Below are 19,911 nucleotides of genomic sequence, written 5' to 3'. Positions count from 1 at the left end.
CCTGATAACTAGGGCACCTGGGTGGCTCAGTTAAGTGTCCGACTCTGTTTATCGCCCCAGGTCATGATCTCACAGTTCACGGGTTCGAGCCCCGCGTCAGGCTCTGTGCTGACCGCTCAGAGCCTGAAGCCTGCTTCTGATTGTGTCTCCCTCTCTCTCCGCCCCTCCCCCGCTCATACTCTGTCTCTCTCTGTCTCTCAATAATAAATAAACGTCACTCAGAGCCTGACTCTCGTCTCCAGCCCCTGCCTCCAGGAAGGCGTCCTCTGACCTCACCCCACGGCCCCCACAGCCAAGGATAAAAATGCAAGTGCTAACGCCACGTCTCAATGACCATCTCCTCCAAACTGCAGACATCCAGACGGTGCCTCCAGGAGCCCTGAATTCACACAAGTCTGTTCTTACAACAGTCACCTTCAAGACAATTCTCTTTAGTAGGAAGATGAAGAAAAAAGAGAATTCTCTTTATTAGAAGTAAATGTAGAAAAGGAAAAATGGGCAGTCATGGGATCTGCTCCTGGAGTCATGACCGGGGTCACCCGGAAAGCACCCAGAAGGAACGCGGGGTTGCCCTGGCAAACGAGCACCATTCGTGACCGTGTGGTGACACCCCTACGCGCGTCTGCACAGACGGGAGCCTCCTCACGCTCGGGTGCGAATGCACAACCCGCTCTACAGAACCAGGACGTCTGAGGAGCTCATGTGTCTGCACTCGCGAGCATGCACCCATGGCCGTGAAGGCGTCGTGATCAATCTGAGCTTGGAACCGTCCTCGACCTCCCGTGGCAAACCTTGCGTGGTGATCTCAAGGTCCCGGACTGTGGAACGCCTCAATTCAGATCGCTGCACAGGCGCCCCCTGTTCCCAGGACACACGTCAGGGGCCCGTCGAGGCAGGAACCTGCACCTGCTTCCTTGTCCCTGCCTGTACAGACACTGTGTCCGCTGACCGTGGGCCAAGTGGGGGTCCTGTTTCTACTGGGCTGGTGCTGTGTGCCCGCAATGCCCCCACCCCACCGCCCCCGCTCTCCTTCATGGGACCCTCAACCCCACCCTCGCACACTGCCGACCTCCCGACCGCTCCCAGTGTCTCGTCCTGGGGAGCAGGTGGCAGGCACAGCGTGGATGTGCAGGCTGGGATCCCAGCTGGGTACGCCCGCCCGCGGGGTGCTGCTAACAGGGGGCCAGAGAGGGGCACCGACAGCACCCAACCCATCAGGCACCGTGAGGCTTCTCGATCAGCCGTCCCTCGCGCGGCTCGCCTGGTTGTGACATCCCTGTCACAACCTCGCGCTGGCCGACCTTCCCCAGCCTCTCTCTCCCAGAGTCACCACGAGAAACCCAGAGCTCTCCTCCGTACCCAGACGCGCACTCACCACCACGACAGACAGACGCCCAGAAATCTGCGTGCAACACAGGGACACGTACGCACTCATTGGAAAGCAGAGCCCCGTTCCGCCCTCCCAAGGCTCCTGCAGAACCGCCTGAGGATCCCCCGACTCCCGAATTGACATCTCTACCTTCCTTTGGGGGACCTGCCTACGTGGATCACAACTGGCGCGTACCAGACTCACACGCCCCCCCGTGACGGCCCGTGCTCCGGACCCCCCGCACCTCCCTGAGCCTCGGCGGCCTCGCGTCCCTGCACAGCAGCAAGAAGCGGCCGAGCGCGTGAGAATCTCCCCGTCTTACCTGAGCAGGCTGGACACCTGTGAGGTGATGAGAACCACCAGCTTCCTGGTCGCCCGCTGCGTCCTCAGAGACTGTCCCAGCACCAGAGCGCCCTGGCAGTACGTGTCATTGGTGGCCAGCGTCACAAACGCCTGGTCCAACACTGTGGACGGGGACAAAAACACCAGAGTGACGTCCCGAGGCGTCTCCCCAGGTGGCCGGGTTCGAGGTCAGCCCTGTCTCTGCCTCTGAATCATCGCAAACTGCTCGATATTTCTCAAACGTTCCCTGGGAACACTTTCCTTACATCCTTCCTTTTTTTTATGTTTTCCTTTATTTTTTTTTAATAGCCTGTACATCCCACGTGGCCCTTGAACTCACGCCCCCGAGATCAAGAGTCACACGCTTCCCAGCCGGGCTCCCTGACGTCCCTTTTCATTGCAAAATACACACAGGGGCGTCTGGGGGGCTCAGTCGGTTGAGCGTCCGACTTTAGCTCAGGTCACGATCTCACGGTTCGTGAGTTCGAGCCCCGCGTGGGGCTCTGTGCTGACAGCTCAGAGCCTGGAGCCTGCTTCCCATTCTGTGTTTCTCTCTCTCTCTCTCTCTGCCCCTCTCCTGCTCACACACACTCTCTGTTTCTGAAAAATAAGTAAATATTAAAAAAAAAAAAAACTAAAAAAAAATCACACAGACACCCATGGAGTGTAAGGAGACCCCACCCGTGAAACACAGCCCAGCAGAATATGATCACAAGATACTGATGCTCCAAATATCTGATCCTGAGCCCGAGCACACGGAAACGAGTCAGCCACCGTCCGATGATCCGAGCTACATTCTAGATGCCTGTGAGACTCGCCACAAAAAAGCTACGCCCGGTTTCCCAACGCGTGGACAGGACAGGAGGAAACGGTAACAGCAGATCCCATTGAGGGCCATTTGCAATCCAAGTGCATCGTCCCTCCCGGTGTTCGTGTCTCCTGGGACTTCCAGACTCAGTTCCTGGTCCGCCCAGAGCGCGTTGCCAGGAGAGACACAACAGCGTAAAGAAATCCTGGGCAGGCTCCGTGCTGTCTGCAGAAATTAAAATTCGCAGCACGCGGCGTGGGGCCCGAACACACAGACCTCGGTTCTCAAAGGCCAGAGAGCCGAGCGGAGCCCTCCCCTCCCCTCCCCTCCCAGCAGGGCTGGCGGCTCCCAAAGGAGGGCCTGAAGGACTCACATTCACAGTAAATATAACGTGACAAAGGCAAGCTTCTGAGCGAGGCCTGTTTCTTGGGGCGCCTCCCTGACCTTTACATGCCATGGGGCTACATTCCACAGTGCACTTGTCACAACAGGATCCCGTCTGCACGTGGCTGCTGCTGCGTTAAGAGGAGTGGGCGAATTCCACCGTCTCCTCTGTGGCTTGAGTCTTACCCCACACTTGAGAACTCAACTTTCTAGGCGCCAAATACCCATCTACCTACCTGTTATCTATCTGTCCATCCATCATTATCTATCTATCCATCCATCAATAAATCCATCCATCTATCCACCCATCCATCATATCTATCTATCATCTATCTATCTATTTATCTATCTATCTATCTATCATCTATCTATATTTATCCACCCATCCATCTCTCTAACTATCCATCTATTTCTGTGTCTATCTATCTGTCCATCCATCCATATCTATCTATCTATCTATCTATCTATCCATCCATCATACCTATGTATCTATCCATCCAACTATCATCTATCTATCTATCTACCTATCTATCTAATCCATCCATCATATCTATCTATCTCTCTATCCATCTATCTATTATCTATCTATATCTATCCACCCATCCATCCCTCTAACTATCCATCTATTTCTGTGTCTATCTATCTGTCCATCCATCCATCATATCTATCTATCTATCTATCTATCTATCTATCTATCCATCCATCATACCTATGTATCTATCCATCCAACTATCATCTATCTATCTATCTACCTATCTATCTAATCCATCCATCATATCTATCTATGTATCTATCCATCTAACTATCATCTATCTATCTCTCTATCCATCTATCTATTATCTATCTATATCTATCCACCCATCCATCCCTCTAACCATCCATTTCTGTGTCTGCCTATTTGTCCATCCATCCATCCATCATATCTATCTATCTATCCATCATATCTATCTATCCATCATATCTATCTATCCATTTATCCATCCATCCATTCATCCATCAATAAATCCATCCATCTATCCATCCATCGATCCATCATATCTATCTATCCATCTATATCTATCTATCCATCAATCCGTTCTATCTGTTATCTATTTATCTATCTATCATCTATCTATCTATATCGCCAACATATCAATCAGCTACCATCTATCTATATATCCATCATCTATCATTTACTTACCACATATTATGCACCACCTGTCATCTGTCAACCATTTATTACAATCACCTATCTATCCATTCATCCATCCATCATATCTGTTTGTGTGTCTGTTACCTATCCGCCCACCCATCCATCCATCCATCCATCCATCATCTAGTTATCTCTTTTTCTTTCAATCTAGGTTTTTTTTGTTTTTTGTTTTTTGTTTTTTTTTACACAACTGGCTTTGAATGCTGTTCAGTCTGCAGGGACAGGGAAAGCACTCACAGAAATCTGGACAACAAAAAACAATGTCGTGGGAAAAGCAAGGAGGGTAGTTTTGCCACGAGGTGCTAGAAGGCCGAGGAGACACCCCTGCGATGTCTGAGACATGGGAACAAAGACTGGGGTCCCCCAGAGACCTCACGCTGACAAGAGAGAGCCCCGGACCAGAACGGATGACCCTGTGACAGGATGGCCATGCAGACAAGAGGCAAGTGTTGCTCAACTGGCCCGAGATAAGGTCCTGGGTGGAACAGGACACGAAAGAGTCCAAAAACTGGTAACGGCACACACTGGTTTTACAGCATTTCATAGGGACATAAATGTACCTGATGTATGGGGCGCCTGGGTGGCGCAGTCGGTTAAGCGTCCGACTTCAGCCAGGTCACGATCTCACGGTCTGTGAGTTCGAGCCCCGCGTCAGGCTCTGGGCTGATGGCTCAGAGCCTGGAGCCTGTTTCCGATTCTGTGTCTCCCTCTCTCTCTGTCCCTCCCCCGTCCATGCTCTGTCTCTCTCTGTCCCAAAAAATAAAATAAACGTTGAAAAAAAAAAATTTAAAGAAAAAAATAAATAAAAAAATAAATGTACCTGATGTAATCGATGGGTGTTATGAGCTGAATTACGTCCCCCCGCCAAATTCACACAAAATCTTCCCCCCGGGACCTCAGAATATGGATATATCTGGAGATGGGGTCTTTGAAGAGGAGATTAAGGTAAAATGAGCTCAGTAGGGTGGGCGTGATCCCACAGGACTGAGGTCCTTATAAGAGGAGTTTAGGATACAGAAAGGCACAGAGGGACGACCATATGAGGACATGGGGACAAGACGGTCTACACACGAAAAAGAGAGGCTACAGGAAGAACCAGTCTCAGCCCCACCCGGATCTGACTCCCAGCCTCCAGGACCAGGAGAAAAGACACGTATGTTATCTGAGACACGTCATCGAGTGTATTTGTCACAGGAGTCCAGTAATGGCACACCCAGCCCAGGGGAAACGCAGCAGAGAAATCACCCAGCGACCCTTCCTCACAGAAAAAGAAAATCCCCAACGAAGCCTGCTCGGATAGCACCCAAAAAAGAACGTCAAATTCTGGCCGAGCGGAAGGTAACAGCACGACCCGACAAAGACCCAACTAGGTTACTCCTACTCATTGATCTTTTCGATGATCAGGAGCCCGGCTGCCCTGTACCTAAGGCAACCATCAGGTCCAGAACAATTAATTAGATTTCCAACCATCTCACGTTTCAGAACGACTGGGATTGGACACATCAGTGGCTTCCTCATGAGGCTCGGGGTCTCCAGGGACCCCAAATGACGCTCTCCGGACAGGCAATTCGTTCGCTGATTCCTACAGAAGTCACAGCCGGGGCTAGGACCACTGAGCAGGTTGGACACAAGGACCCGGGCCTGACTCTGCTCAGGACAGACGGCTTCGTGATCCCGCTAACAGGAGTGCGCAAAATCACTCATGGGGAGGACCCCCATCAGAGGAAGCAACGCAGACCAATGGGTCTCCACCTTGACAAGGATGAGAATTCACCCACCCACACAGTCCTGCTTTTAAGAAACTACCACCGACCAAGTTTCCATAAGGCATCAGCCAATGCGGGTTTAAGAAAAAAAAACAAAACAGATATTCCTGCAAAAGCGAGTTCAGCCGGACAAACGTGGCAGCTGAGAGTTTCCCAATGGGTCTGGAAGAAACCCGTTTATTTTTACCCGTGTCTCTTCCTGGCCTGTCCTCCACTTGACCTGTCTTCCATCCGCCCCCCTCCGAAATAACACAGCCGGCTGGCTCCCTCCTCCGCCCCGTCCGCTTTTACTCAAAGCTGGTTTCTGTTCCCCCCGCCCCCACCCAAGGAAAATGTGGAATCCACAGTTGGGGTCTTGGAGCACATTGCAGGGCTGACCGGGATGTGTCCCAAAGCCTCTCACTGAATGCTGCCATTATCCACAGGCCCCAGCAGCTTCGGGAAGGTGGTTTCCCCTGTGCAGGAACGCAGGCCTCTCCCTGCAACACAGGACCTGTTTTCCTCCTCCTGGGAACAGACTCTTAACAGCGGGAACCACAGGGAACCATGGTCCTGCGTCCCCGCTCAACAAGTCTCCTTTCTAAGGCCAGAGAAGAGGAAAACACAGATTTACCAACCTCTGAATAAAAAGTAACGTGGGTTTTTTTTTTTTCTTTCTCTAATGGGCTCGTGCATGGTCACTTCTGGTCTGGTGCAAGACAGGGGATGGCTTTGTGCCAGCAGGAGGACAAGCATCTTTCTCGGGGGCGAACGTCACACGCTAATCACCTAATTGTGTGGCTCCCTGAAGTGTCCACGTTTGACGTCCACAAAACCCAAGGCCACGTGCGAAGGGCTGGATCTGAGCCCTCGGGGTCAGGCCCGGTCTTAAGTCCCAGGCGTGTGGCCACCCTAAGCCTGCTGCCATGAGGGGAGATGACCCGGAACCTGCTATCTGTCGCCCAGTTGCTGAGAACCCTACACAGTGCAATCCTGTGGCCAAGAAACTAGCCCACTGGAACTCCCCAGGCAACGACTGACAGGAGAGAAATTCGGGAGTCTCCAAGCCCCCTGCCCATGCTATAAATGGCCCCTCCCCGCTGGTGAGACTCACCCCAACTCCGCCCACCTGGCAGCCCCAGGCTCTGCGAAAGCTTGGAAACACTCGGGTGGCACTGGGGTGGCACTGGGGAGGCGAGGGGCTTGGGGAGACTGTGGGGGCACAGCGGGGGTCTCTCCGGATCAGATGGATCTCACAGGTGCCGGAAGGAACAGGGAGGCTGAACGCAAAGCCTTCTCCGACTCACCCGGCATGGTTCCACGCTCGTCGCCTGGCGCACAGTGGGGCTGACCGTCTGGGCTCTCCTGGGCGCGCGGGTGGACTTCGCCGGCTGGAGCAGGGCCTAGCAGAGGCGGCGGCGTCGTCGTCGTCGTCGTCTCCAAGGGACCCGCGCGGAGCTCCAGGCCTGCAGGCGACAGCTGCACTCCAGATACCCACAGCTGCAGCCCCAGCCCGGCGCGCCCCGACCCTGGGCCCTGCTGAACCCGAGCCCCCTCCACGACCCCCGTGCCCTGCAAGTCCTCGTCCGTACTCGTGGGCAGCCTCTGTCCTCCAGCCAAACTCCCTTCGACCCTGTTTCCCCGACCCGGAGTCACCTGCGACCCCTCTGCGCCCCGGGACACCCTCAGGCTTGCTCTGGCCCTAGCCCGTCCGCCCGGGTGGCAGAAGCGTCCCCGCCGTGCCCGGCACTCCCTCCAGCCTCCGCCCTCCAGCCTCCACCGTGCCCCCCCGCTCCCTCCGGGGGCCCCTAGACCCCTCGAAGCTCCCGAGTCACCTGCGGCCCCGCCGCGCCCCGCGCCTCCTACTAGCGCCCGGAGGCCTCGGCCCCACCCTGGCCCCGCGCCCCTGTCGCCTCCTTCCCTGCGGGTCCCCCACAGCGTGAGCCACCCTCCTCGTCCCTCGGCTCCCCCGCAGCGTCTCCCGCCCGGTCCCCGCCACGCCCCAGCAGCCTCCGCGCCCCCGCACGTCCCGAGCTCACCAGCAACCCGGAGACACCCTCCCCGGACTCCTGCCCAGGACCCCGCAACCCCGCGCCCCCCACACCTCCTGCGCACTCCGGCAGCCCAGCGCCCCCTCCCCAGATCCCGCCCAGCCCCCTCAGTCCCGCCCCCCCATGCCTTCTGCGCGCCCCCCACACCTCCTGCGCACTCCGGCAGCCCGGCGCCCCCTCCCCAGATCCCTGCCCAGCCCCCGCAGCCGCGCGCCCCCCAATACCTTCTGCGCGCCCCCCACACCTCCTGCGCACTCCGGCAGCCCAGCGCCCCCTCCCCAGATCCCGCCCAGCCCCCTCAGTCCCGCCCCCCCATACCTTCCGGGCGCCCCCCACACCTCCTGCGCTCCGGCAGCCTCTGGCCGGGCAGGCGTTGAGAGGCCCCGCGGCCCGCGCCCCGCGATTGGCCGCTAGCCGGAAGCCAGGCCCCACCCCCGCTCGGCCGCAGGGGCACAGGTCCCCACCTCCGCCGCAGACCCCGCCCCCCCCCCCCCCCCCCGCCCCGGGCCAGCGCCAGACTGAGCCGCGAAAGCCCTCCGTCCCCGCCCCTGCCCCCACCCCACCCCCCACCCCCAAGCCCCCTCCTTGCCAAATCCTGGAGCCCCAGGTTTGGAGGTTTGCACATTTAACCTTCAACCAGCCCGCCCCAAAGTAAATGTTTGCAGTGGCCCGGCCGGCCTGGGCTCAAGGCCAGCGAGCTGCCCTGCGGAGGCCACGCTGGAGACCTACCCGCAGGGACCGCGACGCTGGATCTTAACCGAATTCGGGGCGAGCGCAGGGAAGAGCGAAGCGGGCGCGCGCAGGAAGGCGGGAGAGGACCACAAGATTAATGAAGTCTTGGCGCCTCCGCGCTTGAATCCGTGCGCGCCTGGGCCAGGACACCTGTGAGTGTGCGCGCGAGTGGGCGCGCGTGCGCACGCAAGGGTGTGCCTGTGACCCCGCAAAGCACCAGAGGGTGGGTCTAAGACTTGGATATGTAAGTGACGGACCTCAGGCATGGATGCAACAGTGAGCGAGCCTATCCGCCGGTGACTGAGGAGTAGCGAAGGGAATAACTGAACGCACGCTTCAGTCAAAGGAGGAGGGAATCCATGAATGAGTATAGGAGTGCGTGCAGTGCATGCATGAGTGAGCTCTTGCGCCCTCGCTGGGGAAAAGGCTACCCATATCCACGCATGAGTGAGTTCCTGCACCGTCACTGGGGGAGGGGTGCCCGTATCCACGCATGAGTGAGTTCCTGCACCGTCACTGGGGGAGGGGTGCCTGTATCCACGCACGAGTGAGTTCCTGCACCGTCACTGGGGGAGGGGTGCCCGTGTCCATGCACGAGTGAGTTCCTGCACCGTCACTGGGGGAGGGGTGCCCGTATCCATGAAGGCGTGAGTTCCTGCACCATCGATGGGGGAGGGGTGCCCGTATCCACGCATGAGTGAGTTCCTGCACCATAGCTGAGGGAGGGGTACCCGTATCCATGCATGAGTGAGCTCCTGCACCATAGCTGGGGGAGGGGTGCCCGTATCCATGCATGAGTGAGCTCCTGCACCATAGCTGGGGGAGGGGTGCCCGTATCCATGCATGAGTGAGCTCCTGCACCATAGCTGGGGGAGGGGTGCCCGTATCCACGCATGAGTGAGTTCCTGCACCATCGATGGGGGAGGGGTGCCCGTATCCATGAAGGCGTGAGTTCTTGCACCATCGATGGAGGAGGGGTGCCCGTATCCATGCATGAGTGAGTTCCTGCACCATCGCTGGGGGAGGGGTGCCCGTATCCATGAAGGCGTGAGTTCTTGCACCATCGATGGAGGAGGGGTGCCCGTATCCATGCATGAGTGAGCTCCTGCACCATAGCTGGGGGAGGGGTGCCCGTATCCACGCATGAGTGAGCTCCTGCACCATCGATGGGGGAGGGGTGCCCGTATCCATGAAGGCGTGAGTTCCTGCACCATCACTGGGTGGATGGGGAAAGGAGAACATGGGTACCCAAAAATGCTGCCCTGAAGAGACGAACGTCTTGGACGCACAACTTGAAGGGTCAGCAGACGAACGCAGGGTAGGAGTTAGCGTTAGGACAGGAGACACGTGAGCCATGGAGAGTCGCAGAGGGAGGGAAATGGCAGCCAGATGGGCCAAGAACTCTTGAGACCAGACAGCTCGTGACTGGGGCCATGGGAGAGCGTTAAGGACCAGTGGTCAGAGAGAGCAGGCAGTTCCTTCTGGAACTCTTCATTCTCTGTGGCCTTCCTGGATCCAATGAGCTGTCATTGTCCTTCTGGCTCTGGGGTCCAGTGGGCATATATCTGCAGGGGGAGTTGACATGCCTGTTGTTCAGGGACAGAACCGGACTTCCCACTTTGCGAAGTCACCTGGGGTAGGGGAGGAGGACAGAAGAGTCACAGAGGAGGTCACCTCCCCACAACAGGACTTTGGTGGATTTCATGATTCCCCATTGTGATAAGTGGCCCACTAGTGACTGCATGGGGAACAGGGGCTTTGCATCCTTAAAAGCCGCAGGCCTCAGGGGGCTTGGAAAAGAAGGACCTTGGGCGTAACAATGGCAGAGACAGAGAAGGGAAGGGACCCAGGTTCCAGCAGCCCGTGTCCACAGAGACAGCAGCTTGATGGGTAACCATCCGCCTCAGGGCACAGGTGCTGGTGGGGTTATTCACCCCAGGGCCCAGGGGGGCCCAGAGCTGTTACGACCTTGCAAGCCGGTGAGGGAAGTGGGCAACGCCATCTGGAACACGCGGGGGCAGCGCCACGCCTCATCATGCTCACCGTCTCCAGAACGCACACCTGGTGAGCCACGAAGGTATCGTGGGTCCGACGCCACTGGAGAGGGCCTTATGGAGCTCCCTGCCCCCACCACGGGCTGTGTGCACCTGCTTGGCCACTTCTGGGGTCTGGAAAGGTATCTGCAGGGCTCACTGAGCCTCTAGAAGGTTCTCTGAAATCTCCGCAGCCTCCAGACTAGCAGTGGGAAGAGGAGAAACGTTCTCAGGAAGGTGGACAGCATGGGGAAGAGTTCCCGTGTGAGTCCTGCTCGGCCCCCCATACCCCCCTCGCTTCCAGGGGCAGGGGGAGGCTCCCTGGCCTCTGTGGTGGTCTTGCTTCTGGCTCCATTATTTCCCGAGTGTCCCCACACATCCGTGCCACGGGGTCATTCTGTTGGGCCTCATTCTGGCCTGTCAGTGAGCAAAGTGTGGAGTGCTGTGTGCAAAGGCCCTCCTATGAGGCATGGGGTCCTGGGACGGGACTCCAACAGTAAGAGATCCATTTGCAAATGTCCCAGACGGGTCCTGCCTCCTTTACTACATGGGGCAGTGAGGTTCCCAAATTGTCCCCTTTCTGTGGGTTGGAAGCTGTCTACCAGCAGGGTTCCCCCCCCCCCCCCCGCCGGCACCGGTGACGTGTGGGGCAGGGCATGCTCTGATGTGCGGCATCTTGGGCACTGTAGGGTGTGCAGAAGCTTCTCTGGTCTCCACCCATAAGTGCCAGTGGCACTTCCCTCCCCTCCCTCAGTTGTGACCACCACAAACAGCTGCACACATGGCCAACAGTCCCCTGAGGGGCAGAATCAGCACTAGGTAGTTAGCCATAGGGAGGGAGGAGGGGAGGGAGGGATGCATGGATGGATAGATAGATAATAGATACGATGGATGGATGGATGGATGGATGGATGGATCGATAGATAGACAATAGATAGGTACATACATATACATACTATATATATATATGATGGATAGATGGGTAGATACATACATAGAAGAGATGAATGGATAAATGGATTGACAGATGGATGGATAAGATTGATTGATTCATTCATTCATTGATTGGATGGATGGATGGATGAGTGGGTGGGTGGGGGGATGGATGCATGGATGCATGGATGAATGGATTGATTGATAGATAATAGATAGATGGATACATACATACATATGATGGATGGATAGATAGGTAGGTAGGTAGATAGATAGATAACAGTTGTATAAATAGATGATGGATGATGCATGGATGAATGGATTGATCAATAGATAATAGATAGGTACATACATACATATGATGGATGGATGGATGGATGGATGGATGGACAGATGGATGGATGGATGGATGAGTGGGTGGGTGGGTGGATGGATGGATGCATGGATGAATGGATTGATTGATAGATAATAGATAGATGGATACATACATACATATGATGGATGGATAGATAGATAGATAACAGTTGTATAGATAGATGATGGATGATGCATGGATGAATGGATTGATCAATAGATAATAGATAGGTACATACATACATATGATGGATGGATGGATGGATGCATGGATGGATGGATGGATGGATGGATACATAGATAGATAGATAATATATATGATGGATGGATGGATGCATGGATGAATGGATTGATCGACAGATAATAGATAGATAGATACATACAGACAGACAGACAGACATACATACGTTGGATGGATAGATAGAGAATAGTTGGATAGATGACAGATGGATGGATGGGTGGACGGATCGATGCATTGATCGATAAATAATGGATAGATACATACATACATGCATACATACATATGATGGATGGATAGATACATAGGTAGATATGATGGATGGTTGGATATTTGGATGGGTAGACGAATGGAGTCTCTTGTCCCGAGGCAGGGTTTCTTGCCATCAGCACTGCTGACGTCTGGGGCTGGATGACTCTTTGACACGGGGCGTCCTGGGCACCGTGTTGCCCAGCGTCCCTCCCTGGTCTCCACCCACCATCTGCCAGGAGCCCCCTCACCCAGTTGTAAGAACTGAAAATGTCTCCAGACTTTGCCCCGAGGCCTCCGGGAACGAAATCACGCCTGGCTGAGAATGTCCGTCCTGCGGCAAGAGAGCCTTCTGGGTGGACGCCAGCTTGGGGCCGCACCAAGCAGAGCCGGCTGCCAGGCCCTGAAACCGGGGCGTCTCCGCCCCCGCGTCAGGCCACATCATGTGGGCGTTCGTCCCAGGGGTGTGTGCGCGCGGAACGAAGGCTCAGTGGGCACCGTGGGGGTCTGCGTGCGCAGTGGAGTCAGACCTGGCGCCTATCCTGAGTGTCCCCCCTGCGGCCCAGGCACATCCCTGTCCAAGCGGAGCACAAGCCTCTAGCTTTCCATTCACACGCACGTCACGGACCTCCGGGGCCCCTTACCAGGGGCCTCTGTGGCTTCTCCACGTGCCCAGCGTGCGCTGGGGTGGGGCGTCCTGCGCACAGCAGGGTCCACCCTGCGTCCTGGCCTCCACCCCCACAGGCCAGGGGCACCCGCCCACCGGCCTCCCAAGCCAGAGGCAGGAGCTAAGGGCGGGGGAGGGGGGGCCCGGGGGGGGGGGGGGGCCCTCTCCCTGGGAGCCTGAGGGGCAGGGAGGTCCGGCTGGAGCGCGCAGATGGCTTCTTGTCCTCCCTGCGCCAACCTTTCCCTGTGCTGAGTCGCAGATAAGCGCTCCCAAAGGGAAGCTGGAATTCTGCTGTGTCAGCCAGCTCTCAGAGGACCAGAAACAGGGCCAGGGGCTGGGTGGGCTTCACCCCGCCCCCAAGCCATCCACCAAACGGGAGCCCTGGCTCTGCCCCCACCAGACAGCAAGAGCAGCCCCTCCCCCTTGGCACCCCCCCCCCCCCCCACCCAGGGAAAATCTCAGGAATGCACACCCTCAGCTCTTCCCCCGGCCCAGAACCCCGAGGAACAGAAAACTGAGTCTGGGGGCCAGGGGGTGCTGTGTGCGCACAAGCCCTCCAGATGCATCATCTAGGAGGGGGTCTGTTCTGATCCCTGGGGGAAGTGGGAGGGGGCTCCAGGAGGGGGTCAGCCCTGATCCCTGGGGGAGGTGGGGAGGGGGCTACGGGACTGGGTCTGTTCTGACCCTTGGGAGAGGTGGGGAGGGGGCTCCGGGACGGGGCCTTTTCTGACCCCTGGGGAAGGCGGATGGGGGGCTCCAGGACAGGGTCAGCTCTGATCTGTGGGGGAGGGGGAGGGGGCTGCAGGACGGAGTCAGCTTTGATCCCTGGGGGGGGGGGGGGGGGGGGCTCCGGGACGGGGTCTGTTCTGACCCTTGGGAGAGGTGGGGAGGGGGCTCCAGGACGGGGCCTTTTCTGACCCCTGGGGGAAGTGGGAGGGGGCTCCAGGAGGGGGTCAGCTGTGACCCCTGGGGGAGGTGGGAGGGGTCTCCAGGAGGGGGTCAGCCCTGATCCCTGGGGGAGGTGGGGAGGAGGCTCCGGGACGGGGTCTGTTCTGATCCCTGGGGGAAGTGGGAGGGGGCTCCAGGAGGGGGTCAGCTGTGACCCCTGGGGGAGGTGGGAGGGGGCTCCGGGAGGGGGCCTTTTCTGACCCCTGGGGGAAGTGGGAGGGGGCTCCAGGAGGGGGTCAGCTGTGACCCCTGGGGGAGGTGGGAGGGGGCTCCAGGAGGAGGTCAGCCCTGATCCCTGGGGGAGGTGGGGAGGGGGCTACGGGACTGGGTCTGTTCTGACCCTTGGGAGAGGTGGGGAGGGGGCTCCAGGACGGGGCCTTTTCTGACCCCTGGGGAAGGCGGATGGGGGGCTCCAGGACAGGGTCAGCTCTGATCTGTGGGGGAGGGGGGAGGGGGCTGCAGGACGGAGTCAGCTTTGATCCCTTGTGGGGGGGGGGGGAGGGGGCTCCGGGACGGGGTCTGTTCTGATCCCTGGGGGAAGTGGGAGGGGGCTCCAGGACAGGGTCAGCTCTGATCTGTGGGGGAGGGGGGAGGGGGCTGCAGGACGGAGTCAGCTTTGATCCCTGGGGGGGGGGGGGGAGGGGGCTCCGGGACGGGGTCTGTTCTGATCCCTGGGGGAACTGGGAGGGGGCTCCAGGAGGGGGTCAGCTGTGACCCCTGGGGGAGGTGGGAGGGGGCTTGGGGACAGAGCCTTTTCTGATCCCTGGGGGAGGTGAGAGGGGGCTCCAGGAGGGGGTCAGCTCTGATCCCTGGGGGAGGTGGGAGGGGGATCCAGGACGGGGTCAGTTCTGATCCCTGGGGAAGGTGGGGAGAGGGCTCCGGGAAGGGGTCTGTTCTGACCCCCGGGGGAGGTGGGAGGGGGCTCCAGGACGGGGTCAATTCTGATCTGTGGGGGAGGGGGGAGGGGGCTGCAGGACGGAGTCAGCTTTGATCCCTGGGGGAGGTGGGAGGGGTTCCGGAAAGGGGTCTGTTCTGATCCCTGGGGGAAGTGGGAGGGGGGTCCAGGAGGGGGTCAGCTCTGATCCCTGGGGGAGGTGGGAGGGGGGTCCAGGAGGGGGTCAGCTCTGATCCCTGGGGGAGGTGGGAGGGGGCTCTGGGACAGGGTCTGTTCTGACCCCCGGGGGAGGTGGGAGGGGGCTCCAGGACGGGGTCAGTTCTGATCCCTGGGGAAGGTGGGGAGGGGGCTCCGGGATGGGGTCAGTCTGACCTCTGGGGGAGGTGGGAAGGGGCTCCAGGACAGGGTCTGTTCTGACCCCTGGGGAAGGTGGGGAGGGGGCCACTGGACCCTGGGGGCAGGAGAGGGTGGGCCAGGATGAAAGGCAGCGGGAAATGGCCAATCACCCGAGAGGTTTAGGAGAAGGTTCAGGAACCCCAGCAGCCGTCCTGTATCCTGAGACCCAGTACCCCCTGCCCCACTCCCCGGCCTGCCCCGTGGGACCCTTGCAGTCCTGAATTTGGGCCTGGAAACCAGGACCAAAGGCAGTGACCCCAGGGGAGCTGCCGGGCTCCTGGCCAGAGGGTGGGTCCATTTTTAACCCCCCAGCGGAAGGTGCGGTGTCCTCTGCTTTCCTGTGATAAGGCGTTTGCTGCGGTTGCTGACTGCACAAGGGAGTCTGTATTCTCCCCAACGGAGCCCTGGGGAGAAAATGGAACTTTTTTTTTTTTTTAAGTTAATGTATTTATCTATCTTGACAGAGAAGCAGAGCCGGTAAGCAGGGGAGGGGCAGAGAGAGAGGGACAGAGAGTCCCAGGCATCAGATCCCAATCCAGGCGGGGCTCCTATCCCCAACCCGGAGACCCTGACCTGAGCTGAGGTCAAGACTCTGAGGCTTAACCGCTTAACTGACCGAGCCACCCAGGCGCCCCGAGAATGTGACTTTCGTCCTCCACCAGAAAAAGTATTATTGCAGACGTAAAGGACCTTACTTTCTTCTTCTTCTGGTTTCCTTTTTTATAGTCACTATGTGTCGGGGTAGATTTCTAACCCAGAAGCTACAAAAACAAAAACAAAAACCCACCAACCAGTGTGATTGTGCAACGCGCTTTTGAGACAAAGGCCAAATGAATTAACTTGAAAAACAAGCAAAAGGATGAGAAAAAATATGCCTATTACACGATTATTGCAATTGCACATTAAACGACTGCAATTGTATATCCGTATTGTAGGACACGGTCATATCTAAAGAACTATAATTGCAAGTCGCTGGATAGAAAAAGAAATAATAATAATCAAAGGACTTATATCTACTGATTAACTTTCAACCTCCATCCCTGCCCCGAGTCAAAAGCATAAACGGATAAAAGATAAAACCGGAATGCAGATAAGAAATGGGTCTTAATTAGGGCTCCGGGGATTGGTGGGAGGCAGGCTGTGACAACTGGAGCTACGGCAGCCATCTTGTGCCATCAGTAAAACTGGCTAATGGGCTGCAAAAGCTGAGGTCACCAAACAGACAACTGGACCACGGGAGGAAATTATTGAACCCTCAAGTTACCCCACCCCAGAGGCTCAAACCTCACTAGGTCTTCTTATGTGATAATATCTTTATGGTTTTATCCATTTCGAGATGGCTTTGTGTGGCTTCCACAGAAAAGCATCCAAATTCATACAATCTAGCAGAAGTTCTCAAGCCTTCTGGTCACAAGACTCCTTGATACTCTTACATTCTGAAATAATCTGTCATTGCCCGCTTTCCTACTGAAATAGAATACACATAGGTCCTGGCGTTCACTGTTCCCCATCACAACGTCATTTATTTTATGAATTCTAAATGGCTACCCGTTGACCAACGGATTCATCACTGGCTGGATGAAATAATCTATCATTGCCCATTTTCTAAATGGAAAATGTGTATGTGTAAAAATACATAAAACAGAGCAGGACTTAACTGAATTCATTAATAAAAGAAACGATGATGGGCCTTTGTGGTGGCAAAAAACGTCATTTTAAAAGAATCTTGGTCGGGGGTGCCTCGGTGGCTCATTCAGTTGGGCGTCTGACTTCAGCTCAGGACATGATCACACAGTTCATGAGTTTGAGCCCCGCGTCGGGCTCTGTGCTGACAGCTCGGAGCCTGGAACCTGCTTCTGATCCTGTGTCTCCCTCTCTCTGCCCCTCCCCCATTCATGGTCTATCTCTCTCTCTCCCTCTCTCTCAAAAATTAATAAATATTTTAAAAATTAAAAAAAAGATTCTCGGGGGGGGGGTGCATGAATCATACATACCATTGTCTCTCTTTTGTGACTCCTTCCGAATTTTTATTCTTAAATTTAGCAAACACAAATAACCAACACTCCTCTTTTATTGATGATTTTCTGACATGGTTGTGCACGTTGTTTTAAAAGGTTTTTAAGACTGTAGACCTAGGAAGAATATATAGAAAAAAATGAAATTTCTGAAGCTCTAAGACCTAGCTCTCCTGAAATATATATTTACAAGCCATATACATATATATTAAAAATATATAAATATTGGGGCGCCTGGGTGGCGCAGTCGGTTAAGCGTCCGACTTCAGCCAGGTCACGATCTCGCGGTCTGTGAGTTCGAGCCCCGCGTCAGGCTCTGGGCTGATGGCTCGGAGCCTGGAGCCTGTTTCCGATTCTGCGTCTCCCTCTCTCTCTGCCCCTCCCCCGTTCATGCTCTGTCTCTCTCTGTCCCAAAAATAAATAAAAAACGTTGAAAAAAAAAAAATTAAAAAAAAATATATATAAATATAAAATATATTCTATACATTATATTATATATCCCATATCTGTATATCTATATTATATTATATTATTATATTATATATATTATATAAATAGGAGATATCTTTATCTTATATATCCCATGTGTGTATATCTTATATATGTAAGATATTATATATAATGTCATATAAAATCTATATATCACATATTATAATATAGATAATTGTATATTATATATGATATATATGATTACATATTATATATGATATGTATCAATATATATTATAAATCACCTATATATCTGTCTATATTATATGTTTAATACATAATAATTATAATATAATATATGTTTATATATGTTTATGACATAAACATATATAAACATAATATATAATTATATATTATATATGATATATATGATTACATATTATATATGTATCAATAATATATATTATAAATAACATATATGTCTGTCTATATTATGTTTATTATGTAATAATTATAATATGTGTTTATATATGTTTATAATATAAACATATATAAACATAATACATATAATTATATATGATATATATGATTACATATTATATATGATATGTATCAATAATATATACTATAAATCACATATATATCTGTCTATATTATGTTTATTATGTAGTAATTATATGTTTATATGATGTGTTCATAATCTATAGATTATATACACCGTATATTATATTTTCCTATACTAATTTATTAACAAATATAATAATGTATATGTATAATGCATATATAATTACATATACATAAAATATGTATCTTTTTCTCTTCACCAAAGCTCATTAGAATCACAAGACAACACAGGAGCCATCATCCGCTAACCTACCTTATCTCCACGTGGAATTCTGCACCCCAACTTTTGTCCTCAGCCCCAAGGTCTCATTTGCGAGGGAACTTGATCGCATGGCATAAAGTCGGTGGCTCTGCACTGCACAACGTCCCTTCCACTCTGAACAAAGCCCTGAACTCTCTAAGGAGTCTGCAAGTGCATAATGTAAAACATAACCCTCTGGGGAGCCTGGGGACAGCAGCACTTGGTGTCTCGAAAAGCAATTATCACCTGCACCCAAATGCCTGACACAGCTGCAGAATCTCTCGCCTCACAGCCCGCAGGGAAGCTGTCTGCACCGTGGTTCGCAGCAGTGAGGCCAAGAAGATGAGGAAGATGTCACTTTTGCACAGTGCTCTTAGCAGGTGTATTTTGGGCACGTCCAGAAGTCCGATGCAGGCACAACAAGGCACCTGTATGCAAGGACCATCCCGTCAGAACTCCAGAAGAGAAGTCCTTCAAAGTGTCGGGAAGGAAAAATTCCTCCTCTACCCTTCAAGGTGTTCCAGCTGGTTCAGGAACTAAATCAACGTGAGACAGACTAACCAGAGGAGAAAAAAAACCCAAAAACCAGGGGCGCCTGGGTGGCTCAGTCGGTTAAGCGTCCGACTTCGGCTCAGGTCATGATCTCACGGTCCGTGGGTTCGAGCCCCGCGTCGGGCTCTGTGCTGACAGCTCAGAGCCTGGAGCCTGTTTCAGATTCTGTGTCTCCCTCTCTCTGACCCTCCCCCATTCATGCTCTCTCTCTGTCTCAAAAATAAATAAACGTTAAAAAAAAAAAAAAAAACCTTTAAAAAAAAAAAAAAAAACCAAAAACCAAAAAACTTCGAAGTTTTGTTACGTGTGCACAGAGGCCAATGAAACTGATACCCGAAGAAATGACCAACGCAGGCAGTTTTTATACGTTTTAGGTGAAAATGATACATTTGTGAGAAATGGACAAGATAAAAAACAAACAAACACACACACACAGATTTCAGAGGCTGTACTAGTAAGGAATTCTGAACAGAATTTGGGCCGAGGCAGATCAGAAAAAGGAAGGTTTGCATACACAGCTTTTTCAGCTTTAAAGCCCCAATTTCTGGTGATAAGGGTGTCTTGTTACTTGTTAGTAAGGGAAGGTATTTTTCATACAGGAAACCTGTTTCTTGCTTTCAAGGGGACAGACGAGGGTCTGAGTGAACTTGCACTGGCCATGAATTAACTAACTTCTATTTAAATAATAGGTTTTGTTTCTTAAATTTCACATAT

The 19,911-nt window shown here is 53.9% G+C and overlaps 1 protein-coding gene across 5 annotated transcripts in view; it reads right to left on the bottom strand.

Annotated features, from left to right (window-relative positions):
* GYG2 (glycogenin 2) overlaps window positions 1-8,901 on the bottom strand; it is a 33,272-nt gene extending 24,371 nt beyond the window's left edge. For 2 of the 5 annotated variants that reach the window (XM_058712438.1, XM_058712441.1), the window contains exons 1-3: window positions 8,210-8,315; window positions 7,148-7,306; window positions 1,692-1,833 (exon numbers count right to left, since the gene is read on the bottom strand). In XM_058712438.1, coding sequence (XP_058568421.1) covers window positions 1,692-1,833; window positions 7,148-7,154 — 149 coding nt within the window. In that variant the 5' untranslated portion in view covers window positions 7,155-7,306; window positions 8,210-8,315. Of the gene's footprint in view, window positions 1-1,691; window positions 2,810-7,147; window positions 7,307-8,018; window positions 8,139-8,209; window positions 8,316-8,620 lie in introns of those variants that run through there. The other 3 variants (XM_058712439.1, XM_058712442.1, XM_058712440.1) reach the window with 3 other exon arrangements.
* Between the last annotated feature and the right edge of the window lie 11,010 nt (window positions 8,902-19,911).

This window comes from Neofelis nebulosa, chromosome X, assembly GCF_028018385.1.
Source record: "Neofelis nebulosa isolate mNeoNeb1 chromosome X, mNeoNeb1.pri, whole genome shotgun sequence".
Taxonomy (NCBI): Eukaryota; Metazoa; Chordata; class Mammalia; order Carnivora; family Felidae; genus Neofelis; species Neofelis nebulosa.
Note: the sequence above shows the minus strand (reverse complement) of the source record. Positions and strands in the feature narration are given on the sequence as shown.